The sequence below is a fragment of the Malaclemys terrapin genome, chromosome 1 (assembly GCF_027887155.1).
Source record: "Malaclemys terrapin pileata isolate rMalTer1 chromosome 1, rMalTer1.hap1, whole genome shotgun sequence".
NCBI classification, from domain to species: Eukaryota; Metazoa; Chordata; order Testudines; family Emydidae; genus Malaclemys; species Malaclemys terrapin.
Window position 1 is genome coordinate 210,659,470 of NC_071505.1, and position 26,589 is coordinate 210,686,058.

At 39.4% G+C, this 26,589-nt stretch overlaps 1 protein-coding gene across 2 annotated transcripts in view; it reads right to left on the minus strand.

Moving 5' to 3' along the window:
• POLA1 (DNA polymerase alpha 1, catalytic subunit) overlaps nucleotides 1-26,589 on the minus strand; it is a 332,559-nt gene that overhangs the window by 187,850 nt on the left and 118,120 nt on the right. For both annotated transcript variants that reach the window (XM_054005937.1, XM_054005938.1), the window contains exon 27: nucleotides 3,129-3,161. In XM_054005937.1, coding sequence (XP_053861912.1) covers nucleotides 3,129-3,161 — 33 coding nt within the window. The remainder of the gene's footprint in view (nucleotides 1-3,128; nucleotides 3,162-26,589) is intronic.

The window sequence follows — 26,589 nt, forward strand, 5'->3', positions numbered from 1 at the left end:
GCATGTAGGGACAAAATTAGAAAGGCCAATGCACAAAACGACATTAAACTAGTTAGAGACAAAGGGCAACAAGAAAACATTCTACAAATATATTAGAAGCAAGAGGAAGACCAAGGACAGAGTAGGCCCATTACTCATGTCTTCAAGTCACCAGGGTCTGATGAAATCCATCCTAGTTGACTGAAGACATATCTGAGCCATTTGCAATTATATTCAAAAAAGTCATAGAAGATGGGAGAGATTCTAGAGAACTGGAAAAGGGCAAATAAATATAGTCCCAACCTAGTAAAAGGGAAATAAAGACAACCCAGGGAATTACAGACCAATAACTTCAGGACTTCAGTAATTAACAGTCAGCATAGATAGTCAAGAACAAATCACGTCAAACCAACCTAATAGCTTTCTTTGACAGGGTAACAAGCCTTGTGGATGGGGGGAAGCATTTGATCTGGTCTATCTTGACTTTAGTAAGGCTTTTGATACTGTCTCACATAATCTTCTCATAAACAAACTAGGTAAATACAATCTAGATGGCGTTACTATAAGGTGGGTGCATAACTGTTTGAAAAACCATTCCCAGAGAGTAGTTATCAGTGGTTCACAGTCAAGCTGCAAGGGCATATCAAATGGGGTCCTGTAGGGATCAGTTCTCGGTCTGATTCTGTTCAGTATCTTCATCAATGATTTATATAATGGCAGAGAGTAGACTTATAAAGTTTGCGGATAATACCAAGCTGGGAGGGGTTCCAAGTGCTTTCAAGGATAGGATTAAAATTCAAAATGATCTGGAGAAATGGTCTCAAGTAAATAGGATGAAATTCAATAAGAAGAAATGCAAAGTCCCTTAGGAAGGAACAAGCAGTTGCACACATACAAAATGGGAAATGACTGCCTAGGAAAGAGTACAGCGGAAAGGGATCTGGGGGTCAATAGTGGATCACAAGCTAAATATGAGCCAACAGTGTAATACTGTTGCAAAAAAACCAAACATCATTCTGGAATGTATTAGCACGAGTGTTGTAAGCAAGACACGAGAAGTAATTCTCCACTCTACACTGTGCTGATAAGGCCTCAATTGGGTATTGTGTCTAGTTCTGGGCGCCACATTTTAAGAAAGATGTGAACAAATTGGAGAAAGTCCAGAGAAGAGCAACAAAAATGATTAAAGGTCTAGAAAATATGACCTATGGGGGAAGAGTGAAAAAAAATGGGGTTGTTTAGTCTGGAGATGAGAAGATTAAGAGGGGAAATGACAATAGTTTTCAAGTACATAAAACGTGGTTACAAGGAGGAGAAAGAAAAATTGTTCTCGTTAACCTCTGAGGATAGGACAAGAAGCAATGGGCTTAAATTGCAGCAATGGGGGGTTAGGTTGGACATTAGGAAAAACTTCCTGTCAGGTCTGTTAAGCACTGGAATAAATTGCCCAGGGAGGTTGTGGATGCTACATCATTGGAGATTTTTAAGAGCAGGTTAGACAAACACCTGCCAGGGATGGTCTAGATAATACTAGTCCTGCCATGAGTGCGGGAGGAATGGACTAGATGACCTCTTAAGCTCCCCAACAGTCTACAATTCTATGATTCTATATTGCATTCCGTCGCATTTTCAAAATTTGAGCAAAATGTTTACACGACGCATTATTAGTTTAACAGTAAACTATACAAATAATGCAAAGCAGGATTTTATTTAAAAGTTTAGGTTTCATTAAAATGTATATATGTAAATATATGTGTATATGTGTGCGTATTCAAGGGGGAGAAATCAAGCATGAGACAACTAAGTAAACGCTAAAAGAAGAAAAATCAGGCAGACTTTTCAGTTGTACGTTTTGCCAGTTAGTATATTTTTTCAACACCATATGGGGTATAGAATACTGTAAATAAGAAGTGGAAGAAAATAAATGAACAATTCTGGTCTTAAGAGTTCCACCCCTATTGTTATCAACTGTCATTTTGGCTGGCTGAGAGGGAAGAGAGAAAACACCATCAGACTGACAGACACATTCAGACTATTCAAGACAAGGTATGTTTGCTTATAGCCAACATCTTTGAAGAGTAATATGATAGCCTGAAGATCCATTTGCGACCATCACAACACTGCTGCAAAGTACCCACATCATATAAAAGAAACATCACTTGTCTGACAAATTTCAAGGGAACCCATCACAGTCATATTTGACTGATAGATACAGTAATTAAGAGCACTACAAAGTTATCCACAGTGGACTCTGCTCTTCCTTCACCTCTTCCAGATTCAGCATTTGGCTTACAAGTCTTCTCTCTCCGCCACTTCAATATTTTTTTAAGAAGGCTTTTGCCAAAAAACAACTCTTTCAATATGCTCTGAAAAGAGTTAGGCTTTGACTCAGTCTTCCTCTTTTGTTTAGTCTTTACACAGGCAAGAAGCCTTGAAAGAGAATGTATTTTTCTTTTTGGATAAAGAAATAACCACAGTGTTCCATGTGTTTTCTATCTCCAGACTGAACTACTGTATCTGGAGATGAACACAGAAACTCCTTCTTGTTCAGAGCACTTTAGTCTGCCTTCTTAGCAGAAAAAAGCTATCATAACACCACATTGAATTATATCCAGGTCAAAACTCACAAGAACAGAAGACAGGCAAGATTTCCTAGCAAGGTAGAGGTGAAAGAAGGCAACTGTCACCATTATTGCTACCCAAATATTCAGGATTAGCAATAAATCCAGTGGGATCCTATCACCTTGACAAACGAAGACCAGATGTCTTTAATGGTGGGAGAGGTCAGTGCAGTTAAACAAATCTATATTAAACTCCAAATAGCATATAATCACCATATAATAGGGAGCCAAAAACAATTCTTAGTAAAACACTAGAACACCGAGCGTAACAGGCCTCTGAGTAAACTCTAATTAGCACTGTTGCTAATTTGCTTGAAACACTCTCACACAGGCTTCAAGCAGGGGCTAGATCACATCGGTGTTAAGAGAAGGAAAAAAGCTATAATCCATTAGGAAGGATTACATTTGTAAACTAGGCATCCCAAGAAGTGATTTCAAGTTTGTTTGGGTTACAATTTTCTTAGAATAAAACATTTCACTGGGTGTGCTATTTAAGGGTTGTTGTATAATGAAAATGTTCAGCATTACCTTCTGCACCATCTCCTTAGTGTGCATCAAAATCTGAAATGAAAAAAATATTATCAAAGATTAATGTATGATATAATTACAAGTTAACATATGAGAATATCCATCACATAGTTAATTCCAAATGTTTGTGGCTTTCAAAACGTGAATAAAAGAACGGCCCTACTGGGTCAGACCAAAGGTCCATCTAGCCCAGTATCCTGTCTTCTGACAGTGGCCAGTGCCAGGTGCCCCAGGGGGAATGAACAGAACAGGTAACCATCAAGTGATCCATCCCCTGTCGCTCATTCCCAGCTTCTGGAAAACAGAGGCTAGGGACACCATTCCTGCCCATCCTGACTAATAGCCTTGATGGACCTATCCTCCATGAATTGATCTAGTTCTTTTTTTAACCCTGTTATGGTCTTGGCCTTCACAGCATCCTCTGGCAAGGAGTTCCACAGGTTGACTGTGCATCGTGTGAAGAAATACTTCCTTTTGTTTGTTTTAAACCTGCTGCCTATTAATTTCATTTGGTGACCCCTAGTTTTTGTGTTATGAGAATAGTAAACACTTCCTTATCTACTTTCTCTACACTGGTCATGATTTTATAGATCTCAAATCATATCTCCCCTTAGCCGCCTCTTTTCCAAGGTGAAAAGTCCCAGTCTTATTAATCTATCCTCAGACAGAAGCTGTTCCATACCCATAATCATTTTTGTTGCCCTTTTCTGAACTTTTTCCAATTCCAATATATCTTTTTTCAGATGGGACAACTACATCTGCACACAGTATTCAAGATGTGGGCATACCATGGATTTACAGAGAGGCAACATGATATTTTCTGTCTTATTATCTATCCCTTTCTTAATTATTCCCAGCATTCTGTTCGTTTTTGACTGCCGCTGCACATTGAGTGAATGTTTTCAGAGAACTATCCACAATGACTCCAAGATCTTTTTCTTGAATGGTTACAGCTCATTTAGACCCCATCATTTTATATTTATAGTTGGGATTATGCTTTCCAATGTGCATTACTTTGCATTTATCAACATTAAATTTCATCTGCCATTTTGTTGCCCAGTCACTTAGTTTTGAGAGATCCTTTTGTAGCTCTTTGCAGTCTGCCTGGGACTTAACTATCTTTAGTAATTTTGTATCATCTGTAAATTTTGCCACCTCACTGTTTACCCCTTTTTCCAGATCATTTATGAATATGTTGACTAGGACTGATCCCAGAACAGACCCCTGGGGGACATCACTATTTACACCTCTCCATTCTGAAAACTGACCATTTATTCCTACCCTTTATTTCCTATCTTTTAACCAGTTACCAATCCATGAGAGCACCTTTCCTCTGATCCCTGGCAGCTTACTTTGCGTAAGAGCCTTTGGTGAGGGACCGTGTCAAAAGCTTTCTGAAAATCTAAGTACACTATATCCACTGGAACCCCTTAGTCCACATGCTTGTTGACTCTGTCTAACAATTCTAGTAGATTGGTAAGGCATGATTTCCCTTTACTAAAACCATGTTGACTCTTCCTCAACAAATCATGTCTGTCTATATGTCTGACAATATTGTTCATTGTTATAGTTTCAACCAGTTTGCCCGGTACTGAAGTCAGGCTTACATGCCTGTAATTGCCGGAATCACCCTTGGAGCCCCTTTTAAAAATTGGCGTCACATTAGCTATCCTCCAGTCATTTGGTACAAAAGCTAATTTAAATGATAGGTTACAGACTACAGTTAGTAGTTCTGCAATTTCACATTTGAGTTCCTTCAGAACTCTTGGGTGAATACCATCTGGTCCTGGTGACTTACTGATGTTTAATTTATCAATTTGTTCCAAAACCTCCCCTAATGATAACACAATGTGGGACAGTTCCTCAAATCTGTCACCTAAAAAGAATGGCGCAATTTTGGTAATCTCCCTCACATCCTCAGCCATGAAGACCGATGCAAAGAATGCATTTAGTTTCTCCACAATGGCCTTATCATCCTTGAGTGCTCCTTTAGCACCTGAAGCTAACTATTTCTCTCTTCTGGTAATAAATATAGCCACCCTAATACTCATAGTAAGAACACAAATCCTTGGCTCACCTAGCATTAAATGGTGCTTACTTACATGTAACTGGAGGTTCTTCAAGATGGGTGGGCCCTATATGTATTTCATACAAGGGTCCCCATGTGTGCCACACATCTGAGTCCGGAGATTTGTAGCAAACAGTGTCTGTTGGTCCTCACCTGCGCAGTTGCTCCCCTAATGCTCTGAACTGAGGGCATCGGCCAATGCTTCTCAAGTTCCTCCTATTCCCACAAATCAGACAAGATCTAAAGCAGAGGGGAAGGGCGGTGGGTAGTGGAATACAGATAGGGACCACACATCTCAAAGAACCTCCAATTACAGGTAAGTAATCTGCCTTTCTTCTTTGAGTTCTGATCCCTATGTGGATTCCACATGCGGGTGACTGGTAAGAAGTATTTGAACAGGAGGATGGGTGCAAGGATGCAGTTGATATGAATGTCTAATACTGCTGTCCCCACAGCTGCAACTGCAGAAGAGGCCTGGAGTAAGGTGTAATGCTTTTTAAAGGCAAGGATAGAGCTCGAGGTAGTTGCCTCACAAATGTCCAGTATAACTACTTCAGCAATTTAGTTGTTGTCACGTGAATAAAGACAGAGTCACCTTCTGTGAGAGGATGGAAGGCACTGATTGCTGACAAGTGGATCCACAGCAAGCTAAAAGTCCTGACGTCTTGTGGAACAGGAGAAAGCCTAAAACAACAGGAATGTCCGCTGACTCTGGAGATAACTGTTCCTGCTGACAGTTCCAGGCAGAGAAACTCCTCCAATGAGCTAGAAAGGATTTTCTTGTGGAAAAACTTTCCTGCTGACACTTAGGGCAGCCTCTGAGCATGCGATTTCTATGTCTGACACCCATCTAAATACCAGGCTGTGAAGTGAAGAGGATAGGGTTGGTATGTCTGATTCCGGCATTCTCAAGAGTTAAATACAGAAAGGGTTGAATACAGATGGGAGGATGGGTTGACATTTGTAGAAGGTCAGGAAAACAAAACTGTCTGGGCCAATTGGGTGAGATATGGAACTCCCAGTTGGAGCCAGTGGTGCCAATCTTCCAGTCTCTGAGATGGAATCAGAGCTGGTACAGTCAGATCCTTCTTCCTTCGTGCCTTCCCTTCTTGGTTGGAAGATTTATGTAGACCTAATTCTTTAGGACTCATGAATGAGGACTCACCCAACTTGGACCAAGATGGGGAGGGATCCTTTTCCTTGGAGGCAGACCTAGATGAGAATCTGTCCTTATGTTATGACCATGTACCCTACTCTTTGGCTTAACGTTTTCGATCTCTGTTCCGAAGCTCATGCTCAGAGAGGTGCTGCTCAGTCTGAAGTCCTTGTACTGGCGGTTCTCCCTGGCCTGGATCCAATTGGGGTCTCGTGGCATTCTCCAGATGTTTCTGCAGATGGGGCTCTCTTCTCTAGTGGGCTCAGGGAGAAAAGGAGGAACAAATGCTGCAGTGATGTGAGCCTCTCAGAGGCAGTAAAGGCAGCACTTGTGTTTATCGCTGGTGGAGAAGAAATGTGGGCAGGAGATACAGTCCAGGAATCTGGGCATACCTTCTCCATGGGAAGAGGCTCCCCAAAACAGGGAGAAGCGAGAGACACTATACAAATACTTAAAAAAAGCTAAGACTCAGGTTATTAAAAATATTGACAATATAGATTTACAGATTTTGAAAGTATAGGAAGATCATTTCAGACACAGAAGATTTCAACTCAGGCCATGCGGCAGAAAGAAGGAACTAGAGAAGCGCTGGCCCATGCCACCCTTCATGACCTCGGTTTAGAGCACAAAGAGAGCAATTGCACAGGCACAAGTCAAACCAATGGACACTATTTGCTACATATTTCCAATCTCCGGCACATGGAGCAACATGCATACCCGTGTTTGGAATATCAGCACTGGCAGCAGAATCTCTCTATTAGCCCACCTAAATAATATTAATATAGACTTAAAAATAATAACTGGACCTAAAGATATTCTCATTTCTAAATAATGCTTACAGAATGGTACAAGTCAGAAGGAATCTATAGTAGCTCATTCTAGTCCATTAATAGTGCTTCAAGCTGGGAACTATTTTGTTATACACCTCTACCTCGATATAACGTTGTCCTTGGGAGCCAAAAAATCTTACCGCGTTATAGGTGAAACCGTGTTATATCAAACTTGCTTTGATTCATCGGAGTGCGCAGCCCCGCCCCCCCTCCCCCCCCCGGAGCACTGCTTTACCGCGTTATATCCGAATTCATGTTATATCGGGTCGCATTATATTGGGGTAGAGGTGTACCTTAGCCATTGGTAAGATTGTTTAGTCTAGCTATGAATATGGTCAAAGATGGTCCCTTAACTGGACAGTTCTGATGTATAACTTAAAAAATATTTTTCTAATATTTAACATATGTTTTCCTTGCAGCGACTAAAGACCATTACTACCTTTGTCCCCATTGGCTAGTGATAACTAATCTCTCTGTATAAATATACCAACATCATTATTATAAAGGCTTTGCAGCAGAGACTTGAAATTTGGTAGGGTGGTGGCCTTTGTGTAAGTTTTGCAGTTTCCATAAAAATCTATCCAAGTCTGGCCATTTTATAAACCTTTTGGGGGGGGGGGGGGGCGGAATCACAGTTCACACATGCTCAGTACAGACTTAGATTTTAAGCAGCTAAATTCTTCAAAGATTCTACAGTATGTATGCTCCAATCTAAGGCTAAGGAGGGGTTACTCATTGTGTGCAGTAACTGAAGGTCTTCCAGATATGTCCTCCTATGAGCGCTCCACTTCAGAGGCACATTGGGGGGAGAGGGGGTCATGCACCCCTGAAGGGGAGCACCCATGAACATTACTTGTAGGGAAAGTCCTGCTTCTTCTCCAATTGCAACATTGAGCTGCTGAGGTCTACGCCAGGTCCTGGCACCTAAACTGTAAGCAGGGAGACTGTCTCTTTCTGTGCTTTCTGGGTACAAAGACCCTGTGCTTTCTGGGTACATCTACACAGCCTGCAACAGCAAGTCTGAGTCAACAGACTAGGGCTTGGGCTATGGTGGTAAAAATACCTATGTAGACGTTCAGGCTCAGGCTCTGAAGCCTAGGAAGAGAGGGTGGATTTCAGAGCTCAAGCCCAAACACCTACACAGATATTTTTTACCACCACAGCACAAGTCCGAGTCTGGTGACCCAAGCTCTAAGACTCACTGCTGCAGGCTGTGTAGACATATCCCATGACCACCCCCACTCTTCACTGGGCTCAGGAACCCTGGATAAGAAAGCTGTCTGAACCAAATGCAGAGTCGATAAAAAAGAAATTCCATCATGTGGCACTTTTTCTTCCAGTGTGTTTAAAAAAATAAAACACAAAAAACTAGGATATTACACCACACACAAGAACAACCTTAATTCTGAAGTTTTCCTAACTTTTAAGCGCTTAAGTTTTGCAAGCAATGTTTTCTTAACATAGTTTATATATGAGTTATGTCTTTTTCAGACTTTTCTTCAGACAATAAGAGTGCTTGATTACTTTTGGGCTTACATTGTAAACCTTTTATCACATTTTAAAAAATGTCTTCCTCTGAACACTCCAAACTCTCTCTTTTTACAGTTTAACACTCTCACAAATATGCTGAATCCAAATTAAGACCAAACTAGTGCTGAGTGGGGCAAAATAATTTCTGTGCTTATTTTAATATAATCTGAATATAACATTTTCAATTTTTGGAGGGAGATAAGGTGAAAGGCAGCAGAATGACTGTTGTAGAACTGACTCATTAAAAATATCCTATTATTAAACTCTGAAATCTGAGGAACTACTGCCCATACAAGTCTCCCTTATTTCATATTTGTGTATTTCATCATTCTTTCATGAACTATTTAACAAGTGTCTTTTCTGAATCTCAACTGATTTTAATTCATTTCTCCAATTTATCAAGAAAGCTGTATTTTAGTTCTCCCCAAGTATTTGCAATTTCTCTCAGTCTTGTAACATTGAGAGAGTTGATTGCCACACTCTCCACTCTATCCTCCAAGTTATTAATGAAAATTTTCTGAAGCATGGGACCCAGAAAGGACTTGTGTGGTATGGTATACTTGATGCTTTCTCCCAATTGGGCAGCAACTGAACTATGATTATTCATCATGATTTTTTTAATGTACCAGTTATATTTTAATCTTATATAGAAGTACCATCTAATTTTCTTGAGAGAAACATGATAGTTAACAGAGAAAAATACACACACACACACACACACACACACACCTTAAATGGAAGTGCTGAGGGTACCAGTGAAAGAAAAAAAATGATACTAAAAAGTCAAAGTCAGATAAGAAGACATTTGATAGACATGAAATTCTACAGCAAAGTTAAAGTAGAAAAATATTTTTTGCAAGTTTGAAAATGTATAATTAAGGTTCCACACGCAACCTTAACTCTGACCCTATATCAGCATCCAGTCTTTATCTAACAACCACAACTTCCCAGCTAACACTGTTTCTACATTTCTAATGACCACAAGCCTTCAAATACTGTAACAATAAAAAGCAACAAACCTCTTCCCAGCTAATACATTGCATAACCAACCTGAACACAAGTCCATCTACACTTCACATTTGATTATGTTGATTAAATCACCAACAGTCTCTCTTTGGATTTATCTAGAACAGATTTTTTTCATCATACAATTTCTCACCACAGGGGTGGGAACAGTGAGAACTCTAGCATAGAAACACAATCATTGGCCACCAGAAATGTAACTGCATCAGCCAGACCTTCTTAAGAGAAAGGTTAGACAGGAGGCACACCACAGACCTCACAGCAAGGAGGGATAGAGGCTAAAGTAGCTTTAAAAGCCCTTGAGATCCTGGGCTGCTATAAAACCCAGAGCAGCCCGCAGCATAATTTGGACGATTCTGAGGGCTGAAGCTAGAACGGTGTGCCCAGGCTTACCTATAGGTGGCAGTGCTGCCCAGAATTTCCACACTGCTGTCTGCTGCTGCCCTGCTCTCAACAGTCCCCTCGCCCCTCAGAGATGCTCCCTATGACAGAGTTTGCGAGACGAGCTTCAGAAGGTAGCCCTATGGCTGTCTTCTGCTTGGTCTACGCTAGAAAATCAAGTGAGCTTAACTACATGTGAAAAATCCACACCCCCTGAGCAGAGTAGTTAAACCGACCTAATCCCCAGTGTAGACAGCACTAGATCAATGGAAAAATTCTTCCATCAACCTAGCTACCGCCTCTTGGGGAGGTAGATTACCTACACTGACAGGCGAATCCCTCCTATTGGCATAGGGCTATAGCGGCGCAGCTGTGCCACTGTAGCAGAAGCATAAACATACCCTGCTTCAGTTCCTGCACTGGGCAAATTCCACACTGCCTTACTACCAGACGTGCTGAGCATTCACAACTCAGATTGATTATAGCAACAGCTATGAGTGCGCAGTGCTATTTCTGAAACATAGGTCTCCATTTTCTCAAGTTGGGTACTGCGAAAAAAGAGGCGCACACAATCAGTAGTATTCTTTGAAAATTTCGGTTTAAGTGATTTGCCCAGCAACACACTAGAAGTCTGGGGCAGAGCATTAAACACAAGACTATCCCCCAGCCTCAATCTCTATACACTTTGCCAATTCTACAGTGAAGGTGGCACGTGTTCTACAGGCAACTTTCACTATCCTGATATATTCAACAGTGCACAGAATAAACAGTGCTCGACAGAGAGGGATCCTGCAGAAATAAAATAGCATGTTGTAATGAAATTAAATTCATGTGATCATAAGATAGAAGAATTATGGCTGCAATTTTAACTCTCGCATTTCCTATCTTTTGATTGTTATTAAAGTTGGAGAATGAGGCACTCTTAATATGTGTACATTTCCTATAATTTTTGTTTTCATACATCCATAGATATAAAAAACAGAAGAAACCACTGTGATCTACTCTGACATTCTGCATAACAAGCCACGGGATTTTCATGAATTAATTCTTGTTGCCCCTAGAGCATATCTTTTAGAAAAACATCTGCTCTTGATTTAAAAATCTCTATTGATAGAGTATGCACCTCAACTCTTGCTAAATTATTCCAATAGTTAATCCACACTATGAAATAAAAATGTTAAATAGCACACAGCCAAAAAACATTCCTGTCGGTCCCCTCCACACCCCATGAAACCCCTTTTGGTTACATTGAGACCTATCTATTAGCTAGTTCTAATCCATTTAACATGTGCCACTGTTGATTTTGTATCATTCTAGTTTCTTAATCAAAATGTCATGGAATTCCAAGTCAAATGATTTACAGAAGTCTAGGTACGCACATCAATACCATTATATGTAGCAACTAAACTTGTAATTAAAAAAAAGTTAAATTTAATTCATCATAATCCCATGTTGATTGGCATTAATTATTTTACCCCACCCTTTAATTCTCTATTGAAGAATTGCCAAATTAGCCCTTCCATTGTTTTGCCTGGGATCAAAGTTAGTCAGACAGGACTATAATTACCTGTATTATCCAGTTTACTTTTTTTTTTTTTTTTTTTTTTTTAAATATTAGCACAACATTAGTTGTCTTCCAATCCTCTGCAACTTCACTAGTGTTCCAAGACTTATTGAAAAATCAATAGAGTGTCCAGAGAGCTTCTGATCCAGCCCTTTAGAAAAAATGTTTGGATGCAAATTATCCAGATCTGCTGATTTAAAAATGTCTAACTGTAGTAGCTGCTGTTTAACAGCCTGCTGAGTTACTGTTGGAATGGAAAGTATTGCATCATCATCATATAACACAAATACATCATCTGGCTTTTTCCCCCCCTAAATATAGAACAGAAATATTTATTGAACACTTCTGCCTTTTCTGCATTATGGACATTTCTATCATTTCCAGTTACCGTGTACTAATGCCATTGTTAGGATTTCCTTTGTTCCTACTTAAGAAATATCTCCTTTTAAAAAGGAGAGGGGGAGCAAATACAAATTCTATTATATGTACGTATAATGCCATTCCCGCTACTTCCCCAATGCATTGCCATTAGGGTTCATACCTTTAGCACTGCACTACAAGCTTCTGATTCTCTAAATAGACAAGACAAACACACAGTGGAAGTATTATTATTCCCTCCCTCCTTTCCCCACCCTCCCCCCCACAACAGATGGGGAACTAAGGCACAGAGAGACAAGGACTGGCCTAAAGTCACACAGGAAGTCTGTGGCACAGCTGGAAATTGAACCCAAATTTCCTAAGTCCCAATTAGTGCACCTTAGCACAAGACTATCTTTCCTCAAACAAAGTACAGTACAGTTCTGATCTTTGTTACCTCAAGTGGAGTTGCAATAGTGGTAAAAAATTCAACATAAAATATCTAGTGTAGACGCAGCATTATACACTGTACGTATTCTAGAAACGAAACCATCAGATACACCAGTCAAACACAGTCAGAAGGTTCAAAACATATCTTGGGTATATTATCCTCAAATACTTCCCTTATCCACTTCCGTGTGACTCAGATCATACTGCACCACAACTTATCTACCTACTCACCTCACACTGGTTTAAGTTTGTAAAGTATAATGAATACGTATATTGCCACATAAGGGCTAAGACTTCTTTCACATTCAAACACCACTATTCTAATTTTCCCATTTCATTCTTTTTCTTGAATAAAAAACAAATTGATACAGATATCCAAAGTAAGCCAATTCCTACACAGAAGAGTTAATATTAATATGATCTGAAGAATAAATAGACATCCTTGTATAAATACACACACACACAAAAATGAGATCTTAAGTCTAGGTAGATTTCTATTCCCTGGTATAATGTAACCCAATAACATTAGAAAAATAGCATACGTTCTGATAGGATGATTCCCCCATTAAATAAAAGAAAACTTGACCATGCAAAGAACATTTCTCAGTTGTCCCTGAGGACAGTAGTTGATAAAGGTAATTACAAGAGGGTCACAGACAAGTTAGGTTCATCAGGTGACAGGCATATATGTTAATATTACCCATTATGACAGAGGATCACTTACAAGTGCCAACAGCTAGAAAACAGAAGGCTATAAAGGCTTACTAAATTCATTAATAAGGCAGTCTGCAGTTATCTGATTTCACAGCAACACCTGCATATTTATTTTCTCATTACCAATTGGATGATGGAATTTTTTTCAAGCACATTTCAAAAAAATCTGCCAACTTCAAGTGTAAAAAAAAAACTTTGTGGTTAATTTTTCCCTTAACAAAGTACAGCTGTTGAGAATAATTGTTCAAGATCTTACCCTGTAATGTCAACTGCAGCAGAACAAAGAGTATTTAATTAGCAAATCTATCCAGTAATTCAACACCTATTATAGAAAATGCCTTCGTGATTTTATTCAGGATAATTTGCTAAGAGGGTTATTACTGACATTCAGATGAAATTTAAAATTCCTACGCAAGTCGAGTCATAATAGCAGTAATGATCCCCCCAATCAGGAGATTCTGTGTCACACAAGGCTCTTTTGCAATGCAGCAGCCGATTTCCTGACTTCTTAATTCCTGGGCTCTGCTCAGTGAGAGCCCTTCATACCAATATTTCAGTCAGCAATACATCTTTAATGGGACTCTATTAAAATACCTAGAACAAAAATGACTTTTGTTAAAAAGAATGACAGCACTGCTATCATATCAATCATTAAGAGTTTTTCAAAGCTGCATACTGAAGAGAGGGAGGGGTGTAGTGAGGTTGGGAAGATGGAGAAGAGAGAAGGGATAGAATAGAAAATGTATTACTTGTTAGTTTCCTTTCTGTGATTAATATTGCACTACTCATGGCAACTGGATTGACCCCTATTTCAGTGGATCCAGAGCAGAACACATTACCTCACAACCCATCTGCTCAGCCATGCCAGTTTCTTTTACTGCTCATGAACAGGGATCCTAATTTTCTGTGATAAAAAAATAAATAAAATTCTGATAAAAAAAATCAGTTTTTCCACAATTAAAATGAAACACTGAACTTTAGTTTCCCTATTCACATTATATAGAGGTATCAGTTGAACAAAGGTGACCGTATGTCCTGTTTTGGCCAGGACAGTCCCCTTTTAAAGCCCGGTCCCGAATGTCCTGACTTTTTTTTTGGGGGGGGGGGGGGGGGGGCAAAACTGGGCATTTGTCCCATTTACTTTTGCCAACTGATCATCAAATGCCCAGTTTTGCCAAAAGATTCGCAGGGGGACAGCGACAATGCCAGGCCCTGGGAGCTCGGCTCAGGCTGTCAGCCCCAGGTGGTATCACTTTGGGAAATATGGTTACCCTAACTTTCAGTAAAATGTAGTTAATATATGGTTTTTATTTTTTCACAAAATGTAAAAACGGAAGATTCTCTGTAAAACTGCAAATTCTGCGTTTTTCCATGGCAAACGGATTTCTAGAATCCCTGCGCATGAACTACTTCTATCCCCATGTGAGCTTCACAATACAGTGAATATCTGAAATTCTACTTAAACTTAACTTCTCCTTTACTTGTAAACTAAACCTCACAGCATGTACTTAGAATATGCATATGCTCTGTTGACCCCTTCAATATTTACATTTTATGGGTGGGATAGACTAGTACAGGGTTAGTCAATAGGCAGATTACCAGGCAAATCCGGACTACCAGGCAATTCTGAAGAGACCCCAAAATCTTTTTATTTACTTATTAATTACTACTACTTTTTTTCTGGAGTCTGGACCTTGACTATACGTTGACCAACAAATTTGGACCTTGACTGTTAATCACAGAAGAGAAATAATCAGTTAAATTTTCCATTCTGGCTCTTCTATGGCTCTCTCTTTCTCAGAGAAAAAAGTAGTGATGTGACTTTACAGAGGAAAGGATGTAAAAGCAAAATGTACAAAGAGTAGTTTTACCTCTTCCACTGCTGCTAGTATTATTAAAGAAACTTCCACTATTAAGATCGCAATGCTCCCACTAAAGGATGCGTCTGAGGAGAAATCAGTTTAAAATCCTTTAAGTTTGATCCTATAGCGGTTGAATGTGAGGACCAAAATGCTAACCTGAATACATCAAGATTCTCTCTGCCTATATCAGGACCATAGACTTGGAGGAATAGAAAGTGAAGCCTACTAGAACTAGGTTGTCCTGCAGATATCAGATATCTAGTGTATACCAGAGCTTGTCCACCTTGTTTGTTTGTTTGTTTTGCCAGTAGTAAAATTAGTTCTGATAACAGCTTCAGTAATCCTTACTAACAGGTTCCTCTCTCTCTCTCTCTCTCGCTCTCTAATTGAGAGGCAGACAGACAAATTGGAAGAATAGTCTCCCAGAATCCTGGTCCACTTACTAATCCACACAAGAACCAGGGGAGCTACTTCCCTAGAATTTAACATGCTAACAGTTCTAGAGATAATCAATTATATGAAACAATGATCCACAAGCCCACCCTGGAACTACATACACAGAAATCTACTTTGAAGGTAAGGAAAACATCATCTTTTCTGCAACAGTACATTAGAACCTCAGAGTACAAACACCTCAGGAATGGTGTAACTCGGAACAAAACTTTTTGATTGTTCTTTCAAGAGTTTACTGCTGAACACTGACTTAATATGGCTTTTAAACTTTACTATGCAGAAGAAAAATGCCACTTTCCCTTTATTTTATTAGTAGTTTATGTTTTATGCAGTATTGTGTACTGTATTTCCCTTCTTTTTTTTCCCCATTTTCTTTTTTTTCTGTCTCTGCTGCCTGATTGCATACTTCTGGTTCCATGAGGTGTGCAGTTGACTGGTCAGTTCGTAACTCTGGTGTTCAGAACTCAGAGGTTCTCCTGTAGGTAACTCCAGTATTGTATACTGCTGGAACCTAAATAGCAGTACCACTGAAGTGAAAATGGAGGGAAAACACATACCCCTTGAAAGTATTTAGTATGTGGGATGATAATTACTGTCCTGACAACACATCAGCCAAAAGCGGCATCAGTTCACTAAGGACAGCCAAATGTCAGGCAATGCTTGACGAGAATTTGGAATCATTCTCAATGCCAGATCAAAAAAAAAAAAAATCCATTTCTTCTATTATCACTTGACACAGAGAAAACTTTTCATCGAATAGAGTGGAGTGTTTTAAGTTTCATCTCATATGGACATTGACCCCCAAGTTTCTGAAATGGATAACTGCTTTTTGCACCAATCCCAAAGCAGTTGTGCAAATTAATGGAATTATTTATTCCCTGTTTGAAGTACACAGAGGGGCTAGGCAGGGATGTCCATCATCTCCTTTACTTTTTACACTGGCCATGGAGCCATTTGCACAGAGGATACAGAACAGAGGATGCTTCTTTCAACAAAATAAAACTTCCAGGAACACATCAGAAAAGCTTTGTAGGTAGATGATGTCATCCTTTTTAAATCGATACCAATTATTCCCCTAATATTAGTATCTAAAGAAATCCAAGACTTTGGAAAAGCATCTGGATTTACAGTAAATTATGCCAAATGTGAAAAGTTAGCTATAAATTTTCCAGATTCTGAGAAGTCACTCCTCCAGAAAATATTTGGGTACAGAAGGGCAACAAATTCTATAAGATAATTGGGAATTCAAATCTTAAACAGCCAAGAAGGCCATTCTACTGGCTTTAGATAGAATTACAGATAAAATAAGAACTTTTCCCCATTGCAAATAATCCAGATTTTAACCCAAACCACGAACCAGAGCGCTTTAAAGATTGTTCTCCATGGCCCTCCCAAATGGTTGGCCAGCTGTTCAGCAAAGAAACTTTTCTAATTTATTTGGATATCACAACTGACTGGCTCACTCTCTCATGGTACAAGTACTTTCAATTAAGTCATTATGTTTTTCACCTTTTCTATATGAAACAGCTTTTCTAGAAGGCTAATTTTAATAGAAGCAATAGAGTCTAGCCAATTAAAAAAATAACTAGTTTATAATCAATCTTTGCAGACAACTTTCCTAACAACAACAACAAAAAAGTCCATATATGAAATGCCGGGAAAAGGATCTGGATAGACAAATTACCCCAGAGGAATGGGGTTTGATCTGGAAAAGCACAGCAACCTCAGCCTGTGGATGATAAATGAAAATGTTTTTAAGATGCTGTTTCAGTGGTACCTGTCGTATTAATTTAGATGGAATAAATGAGCCAAAAGTGTTAACAGAACCCAGTCACAACATTAAGCAGTTTTAAACAAAGTCTGTGGTTTGGTATATAGAGACCTCAGCCTGCTTAGTACTATGGCAAACACACCTTCAAAAATCCTTCTAATCTTTTATTAAAGATACAGAAAAGAAGGAAAAACAGTTGACACATTTGAAATGCAAAGTTTTAAATAAGGCATTCATTTTAACATTTCTCGTTACTTTTTCCTTTAGATGGAAATAATTTTGAAAGGAAAAAACCCTTTGGTTGACTGTCCCTTAGATAGTATCAAAGACGGTAATAACTGTCCTTTTTAGAAAAAGAGAAGATCAGGTGAGATGAGCCGAAGCTCCTGTTGCTGCTGCTGTTAGAGTCCTTTCATTCCAAGCAATGTTTGGAATTCAGCTGGAGATGATAGGGTGGTGATGTTATCTGGCTCCCTCTCTCTTGGGCCTGGTCCGGACATTTCTTCAGATCAGGATGATGAAGGCCTGGAGTCCCAGGAAAAGGTGGGGTGGCAGCTATGATGTGAAGCTTGCGTCAGTAATCTGTCTGTTTTCAATCTTTTTTTGTGTGTGCACGCTTTTGTATTTTCCCCACAAACTCTCTTTTAAGAACCCCAAAAGGGAGTGATGGGTGCAACAGGCCAGCCTCTCATTATTTTCTCCACCAATTAAGCCTAACATCTGACATATCAATTTGGGCTCATTAACCTATGGGTCTACATCTCCTGTTTTAAGAAGCATAATTCCCACACAGTCCTTATTCATACAAATTTAGCCTTTTTTGTTTAAACTAATTTAGTTGTTCTGTCTCCCTTTCATACCTTTTTGTTATTATAGGTTATTGTAACATCTTATGAATTTTTACTTAATTTTACAGTTGGGCCTACAAAATTACCCAAATTGTGAGCTCAACTGTCACAACATACTTCACACCAGTTATATCCAGTCATTTGAGAGTACTGGGATGCACTTTGTAACTAAATATCACAAATTAATGGGTATTTCTTACTAAATGATCCTTTGGTAATCCTTCTGGGCCTTGTAGCAAAAATGGTCACACAAAAGCAAACCATGAAATAATTTCTCATCTGCTAGTAGCTCCTATGCTGCTGTTAACCTGCCGCTAGAAAAAGAAAAATAGTCCAACTCTAGAGCAATGGCTCAAAACAAAAAAAATATGGCAGGTGGGTCTTATCAAAAAATTAGTGCACCAACTATACCCCCAGAAAACTGGAAAAAGAACAAATAGATACTTAGATATTTGGTTACACCATTTAGGACTGGTCTACACCATAAAGTTCGCAAAACTGTTTATGTCGACCTTCAACCTAGTTGTGTTGTGTCTACATTTAAATCTCTCTCTCACCATTACAGAAACACAGTAACGCCACCCTGTAAGCAGTGTTGAGACATGGTCGATGTACTGAGGTTGAGGCAGCACCAGTATAGACCCTGCGTTACTTAACTACCCAAAAGCAGCTGTCCCATAAGGCTCTACGCTGACCCCTCTGGTCAGTGAATGCCACTGCCCACGGGTCATAGACACAGGAAGAACCTCCTCCCCTTTAAACTCCTGCAAATTTTTGAAATGCTTTATGCTGATTATCCAACTTGGCGGGCACATCTAGCAGCTCTCCATTGTTGCATGCAAGTGGCTATCTAACCATGCCAGCTATATGCTCCAGACATGCTCCAGCTTGAGTACAAAGGAGATATTGGATCGTGTGGGTCTTTTGGGAGAAGAGGCTGTGCAAGCACAACTATGGACCAGCTGTATGAATGTTGGCATCTACAAGCAGGTTGTACCCAGGAGAAGGGGTACAACTCAGCGGTGACATGAAAACAAAGGAACTGCATCAGGCATATCACAAGGCCAGCATTCAATCTGGTGCCAGCCACAGACCTACCACTTTTACAAAGAGCTGCATGCCATAATTGGCAGAGACCCCACCAGCAACCCACAGATCACCGTGGATACCTCTGAGGAGCCTGAATCACAGACTCCAGGGGTGAACAGCAAAGAAGATGTGGAGGAAGAAGAAGAGGAGGATTGAGGACATGCAAGCAGGGGCAGAGGAGATCCATCTATGCCATAAGCCAGGACCTGTTTGAGACTCCACTGCTGTATAGTCAGTCCCAGCAGTCAAACATGGGTGAGACGAATGCAGTGGTAATCTGCTGCTCAGGAAAATAAATCTCTTCTTGTAGTTTTCTCAATAGTCCTGTGTTACTTAAAGATGCAAACATCATGTTCCTTCCCTGACCAGCCAACTCTGATGTTGGTGTTGCGTCCTTGGTGATTCACTAATGCTTGCATAACTATAGAAAAGTAGCCCTTTCTGTTGACATACTGTGTTGCCAAAATAGGGATGTGCTAGCTGTCTATTGCTCCACCACACTTTGGGAACCTCCTTGTTTCAAATCCATTCACTATGTCCTGCACATTGTCAAGAGTCACAGTCCAGCGTAGCAGAAGATGGTTAATGGCCCTGCACACTTGCATGACAACGGCCTCCACAGTGGATTTTCAAACTCAACAATGATTTCCCACTATCCAGTAGCAATCTAACATTGCACATTTCCCCAGTGCGAATGACACTCACTTCTCACTGTCAATGTACTGGAGTCAAGCTCAGCAGAAAGATCCAGGAATGTGACCTTGCATTTCTGAAAGTTCTGCAGCCACTGCTCATGATCCCACACCTGCATTGCGATGTGATTCCAACAGTCAGTACTCATTTCTTGGCCTCAGAAATGGCAGTGCACTACCTGCAGCTGCTAAGTGAACACCACCATCAACGCTGAATTGGTTCTCCCACAGCACTCTGTCCTCCCAGAAATCATCATATTCCTCACTGATTCAGTTCTTCTTATGGTTCTGCCAATACCAGAAGATAGAGTGTCCTGTGTTTGCAACACTTATGACAAGAGTGCAGAGTTGTGCAGACTCCATGTGTCTGCTAGAGATGACAAGATAATGATGAGAACTGCATGGGTTCATGGGATTTTTAAACAAGGAGCAAAAGTCAGAGGATATAGATGACATTACGGGATGGAGACAGTTGCACATTGGGAAATTGAACCCTTGCTCTCAGTCATCCCTGCATGACTCGTTTCTGCCCCCAGCACATGTATTGCCAAAACTTCCCACAAGACAGAGTGTGCTGGATGTTGGCAGGTTGCACAACGCAATACCTCCCCACGGTGCACCACACCGTGTGACACAGCACTCCTGGTGAGTATGCACAGCACCGATGCAAGAAGCCAAGTACACACATGCACAAGCGATATACTAACTGCAGCACTTTATGCCAATGTGACTTACATTGACCAAAGTTTGTAATGTAGACATGATCTTATTCAATACTCAAAGTACATTAATCTGCAAAAACAGCCCACCTTTTCTTTAATATTAATATGAGACAGATGCAGCTGGTGGGTTACATGGGTAATCAGAGATTTCACTCAACTTAATAAAATCACTAGAAATGACATAGCATGGGTAGTGTAAAGATGTTCACTCTAATATGGCAACACCCTGTTAAATAGAGAGATCCAATTATTATATTACTCCATGTTTCTCTACACAAATGCATAACTGTTGTAATGCTTATTGTATTGTCTCTGATATTACATGGCTAGGACCTGTAAAGCTGTTAGAACTTCCTAAAGAAATAGTTAAAAAAAAAAAAAGGCTGCAACCACCAAGACATTAAGGTATACCAATGGAAAGAAAGTGGATGAACTTCCATTTTGGAAGTCACTTATAAAATCAGTCACATATATTGGGGGCAGACTGACCCTTGACCTGAGGGACCTTCAGAGTGACAGATCAAGGGATTTCCCCACACACACACACCCCCATTAGATAGCTGAACAAATCTATGGAAAAAAATGAAAATTCGCAAACTACTTCGCCTTTTTGTGCTGATCCAACTCACAAAAAGGGGCAGTTACCTCAAAGTTTTTGTCCTGCCCAGGTAAAAATTCAAGGTCTCAGGGTGCAAAGAGTGCAGGATCCTTTCCTTACATTTTGGGATGAGACAGAGGGGAAGGAAAGATATCCCTTAACAGATGTAAAAGATCTACGTTTGCTACAATGAAGCGGGACAACATTTTCAGGACATTTTGCAGGGTGAAAGGTAATGAGTTTAAGTTTGACAGGAAACAGTACAATTTCTCTCACCCTCTGGGGAAGGAAATCACGTCCAGTATTTCCACTCTAACTGAAAGGAAGCATAAAGGAATATGAGCCATTTATTTGGTAAGGGAAGAGCTACTCTTGCTTTTAAGCTGAGAGGGAATGGCCTTCGTTGTTAGGATGAATGGGGGAAAGAGACTCAGGGGAGAAGCTAAGACAGCTTTAGCTTCACTTTTGGACCTGATGAAATAGCCCGACAGCCCCAGGTTCAAGACAAAGGGAAAAGAAACAGGGACACAGTCAGATAACTGAAAGGGGTAAATAGCAGCAATGAGTGTGCCTGCGAGATATCCATGCTAACAGTGAAGCAACCAACACAGAGCTTTACTAGTTTTATGTGGGTCCCATCAGCATTTACCAGGAAGCCTGCCTATTTGTGAAAAGATGCTAGAGGGTGTCATGAAGATAACTTCAATACAGAAATTGAGCCAGGATATCACCATTACTAGATTCTGCTCACTAAGTCTTGGACTGGAAGACTAATCCCCACTTCAGGCCCACAGAACTTCCTGTATATGGCAACCAACTACCATATAGCAGTGGGGAACGTATAAACATGCTTCCCTGAGCCTCAGTGTCTGTGCTACCCCAGCACAGAGCAGAAACTGACTCCTTTCTGCCCCAGCAGTCATGAGCAAACCCTCAAACTACTCAAAGGACTGGAATTGCTTCCACATTCTGCAGCTTAAGGGGAAGGTCCCAAAAGAGACAGACTAAGGCTGGGTCTACACTACCCGCCTGAATTGGCGGGTAGAAATCGACCTCTTGGGGATCGATTTATCGCGTCCCATCGGGACGCGACAATCGATCCCCGAATCGACGCTCTTACTCCACCAGCGGAGGTGGGAGTAAGCGCCGTCGACGGGAAGCCGCAGAGGTCGATTTTGCCGCCATCCCTACAGCAGGGTAAGTCGGCTGCGATACGTCGAATTCAGCTACGCTATTCGCGTAGCTGAATTTGCGTATCTTAAATCGACCCCCCCCCCCCCCCGTACTGTAGATGTAGCCTTAGGCAAACAATATATAATGAATGCTAATTGTATTTAAAGTGTACCAATTATACATTCTGATCTTATTTTAATTAACACTGACTCTTTTAAAACCCTTCCCAACTGAAAGACTCCCGTGACAGTGTAGAAGTGACTTTTTTTGAAAATTAAGAAAAAACAGAACTCCACATATTTTAGGGTCTGATGGAGAGCTTTAACATAATCCAATTTACCATCTCTTAAAAATTAATGATTCCTGAAAGATCAAAGATGATGCTATACTGATAGATTTAAAAAAAAAAAAAAAGTCATCTCTCTGTTTCCAGCTCTCCATCTGAGAAATAACTCCAGACTTCCGCCCACAGGAAACTTCACAACGAAAAACTGGATGGACTCTACTACTTCCATTCTGGTTATGTACCAACAGAAACTGAATACATTAAAGGATCTGCATACTCTAAACAGTGTCCTTCAGATTCAATTCAGAAACATTTTGTATGAAGTTTCCCTCTAGCACAGCAAGGCTGAACTGGAGCTGAATCTCTAATACCCAATGTAACGTTAAGGGGCACTTCAGTATCCAGTGGAGTGTTATACTTTTATAAAACACTTATTTATGTATGGTACAGATACCACCCTTGATTTTGAAAATCCAATTTACTTCTTGCTATTTATGCTGCTCCTTTACTTTTTGCACTTCTATCAGCCTAGTCAATTACACTTCTGTTTCTAGTCAATTTCTGATTCTCATACATACATTGTAGTATATTGGAATCACTGTATGGGAATGTTTGTTGTTTTCTAAAAATCTACAGAAATTAAAACAATGCTGGAAACATTCTATTAGTCTCTAATTCGGTGGATGCTTGTTTTTACAAACCTAAGTTTGCGGCCAAATTTCACTTGACGTATCCCACTAATACAGACACACTGAGGCAATTTCATCAGCATATGGAAACATGACATTTTATAAACTGGAAAATTAGGAGTTGCAAGGAGAATGTGTGGGAGTTTCAGATGAAGTTCTTAAAACAAGATTAGTTAGCATGACTGTCCAGAGTAAATCTGCACTTAGCGTTGTAAAATTTACACACACACTCACACTCTCTCTCTCTTTTTACCTGAAGTAAGGTCATTCAAAGCCTAACTTTTCCATGCCATTTGATTCTATCCTAGCTGGATCTTCTGGAACATGTTTTTAAAACTCAAGATTTTTCCTTAACTGACTGCATTCCTTAACATGTGGATGCTTAAGGGGGAAAACATAATAGAACAAGTTCCTTATATACGAAAACAACACTTTTGAAAAATACATATTGTGCCAATGCCTTTGTTACCAGAAGAACATTATACATCTATGAAATTAATTAAAAACAACCGTGTTTTACATAAAAATATTTCAGAAAGAGATGTCAACTCTGCAGCCAGTAAGAATGTAACGAATATGAGACTAGTTGGCTAAAGCCCTGCAACAGTAACGTGGTAGCATTTATCAAAAAGATAGTTGAGAAGACAACTGAAGACAATGACTGAGATTTTCAGAGGCAGAGCAGGGCTCTTAACCTTACATTTTTAATTAAAATTAGTGGAAGAAAGGTGGTTAAATCATCTGTATTAGATGCATCAGAAATGCATTAAAGCACCCAACTTTAATTACAGGAGTTCAAACTCCTATAGTCAGCTGATAGCCACAGAATTATTATTTATTTATTTTAATTTAGAAAGTGAAGACAAGCCCTTGAGAAGAAGCAGCTAATGTAACTGCAGCAGGAAAGTATTTATGTATTAGTCTGTGGTTAATTCAAGAAAACCAGCAATTTAATACTCCACGTAGAGCATGTGCATTTCAGAGTTTATTTTTAATAGTTTTCAAACCAGTTTTACTGCATCACTCAAGAGACCAACTCACTGGGTTTCACTATACAATATACCATGGGATGTGGATTTATTAATTTCAGAAAACCAGGAGATAAATATTAGCAAAACAAACATTTAACCTTTGAACTTTACCCTACAGGAAACCAATCTAAACACTGGCTTTAAATGCAGAAATCAGATTAAAGCAGTTCAGTTTTAGCACTCATTCAATTCACATAATTCAAACAAAAAGATATCGCTCAACAGGAATACATTTCTATTCCAATAATGAAAAAAACTTAATTACAAACACAACTAAAACATACTGCCCACATAAATCCATTATTGCAGGAGAGACATGCTGATTATTTTTTTAAAATCCTTAATTTGTCATTTAGCCCTACTGTTATCTCATTTGTAAAGAATTCAAAATACATTTGCACAAAACTCGCTTTCTGAAACATTAACAATGTTTATGAATCTCTCACTTATTTCCTTACAATTTGACAGGATTGAGTTTGATCTACATAGTTTAACTCAATCAATCTTTGACTCTGGAAAATTTTGTTTAAATTCTTCATCTCACAAATCCATTTGAAGAAAAGAACATTACACCCTTAAGGTTTTGCTTAATCTAAGAACACAGCTAACAAGGTTTCCTATTTCTTGTTATAGAAGTTTAAATCATTAATAAAAAATCCTTAGCCTTCACTCATATGCCAATGAAACCTTCTTTCTTTCAAAGCTCTCTCTCACTTTTCAGTTTAAATAGAATGCACCAATACTAATTTACATTACTGTCACACTAGTCATTCAATACCTTCATTAGAATTATATCTGAAATGAGACAGAGGGGCCTTGAAAGATGTTTTAGATCAGACACAGTGATCCAACTATCAGCACTGACAGATGGGGTTTGAATCCATACACGGATATAATTACAGATTTTTCTAGGTTTTAAAAATTAATGATTATACGTATACATTAAGATAGCTAAAGAATGGAAGAAGAGATGAAAAGATCTTATTGGGAAATAGATGCCTTTACCGTTCTCTTGATTTCCTGGACACTGCTTAAACTGAAAGGACAGTCCATCCTCTTCTTACAGAAATTTGTTAGTCTCTAAGGTGCCACAAGTACTCCTGTTCTTTTTACAGAAATTGAGAGGGTCTTGAGCAAATGAAAGGAAAAAGCTCACAAAAAAAAAAAAAAAAAAAAACCAGAGGCTTATTAAGTGATTTTAAAAGACATTAAATCACCTGTGTAAGACTGCAGAATGTGGGGAAAGGGGGAGGAAAAAAAAAAAAAGAGACTTTTCCTGACATACATATATTAATTTTGCCCTGATCTGTAAATTTCTTGTTCCAGACAGCATGTCCTGCAGTCCTTCACAGGACTAGATACTTATTTGGGTAGGAGGATAAACATTTATAAGCTATAAACCTTCATGCTTCAAGTCATGAACCAACCACAAACTGCCGGGAGTTAGGGAAAAAATTACCCCAAAAGCAGGTTGTTACATAAATGTCCATTATGGTGTTTCTTGCACCTTTCTCAAGCATCTGGTAGTGTCAGAAACATAACAGACTGGATGTATCATTGATCTGAGTTGGTATTACAATTTCTGTATTACTGTGTTTCCCTGCAAGTTACAGAGATAGCTCAAAGTTGTGCCAGCAGGAGACCTTTTCATGACTATCCATCCACATAGCAGCCTATCAAGAGAGATTTGTCACAAAGCTGAAATATACTGTATTCATATTGGTTAAAGCACCTATACAATTCTCTAACTGAGGAGAAAGTTCACTGGAACTTATCTTGAGGCTTTTCAAATGACTCTCTCACCCAAACAAAGCGAAAACTGGATTGTGGAACATGCTATCTGCAAGAAGAAAAATTTACAACTAAAGAGGAAAGCTTCCCAGTCTCATTCAAAAGGCATGTCTGGCAGAGTCCAACAGCAAGAGTACAAAAGGATGGAGAAAAGACAAAAATGGTAACAATCTAGTGAGAACAAATGATAAATGTCCACTACCTTCTTTCCATCAACAATTATAATTGCATGCTCTGAGCTGAACTCTTGGGTAACTTATGATGAGAGCTGCATTGTCGTCATCCTGAAGACACTGAAATAGACAGATTAATTCTGGTGGTGAATCCCTCAGGAAAGAGGCAGGGAAGAAGAATTTTTCAGGTGTATTCACATTTTCTGAAAG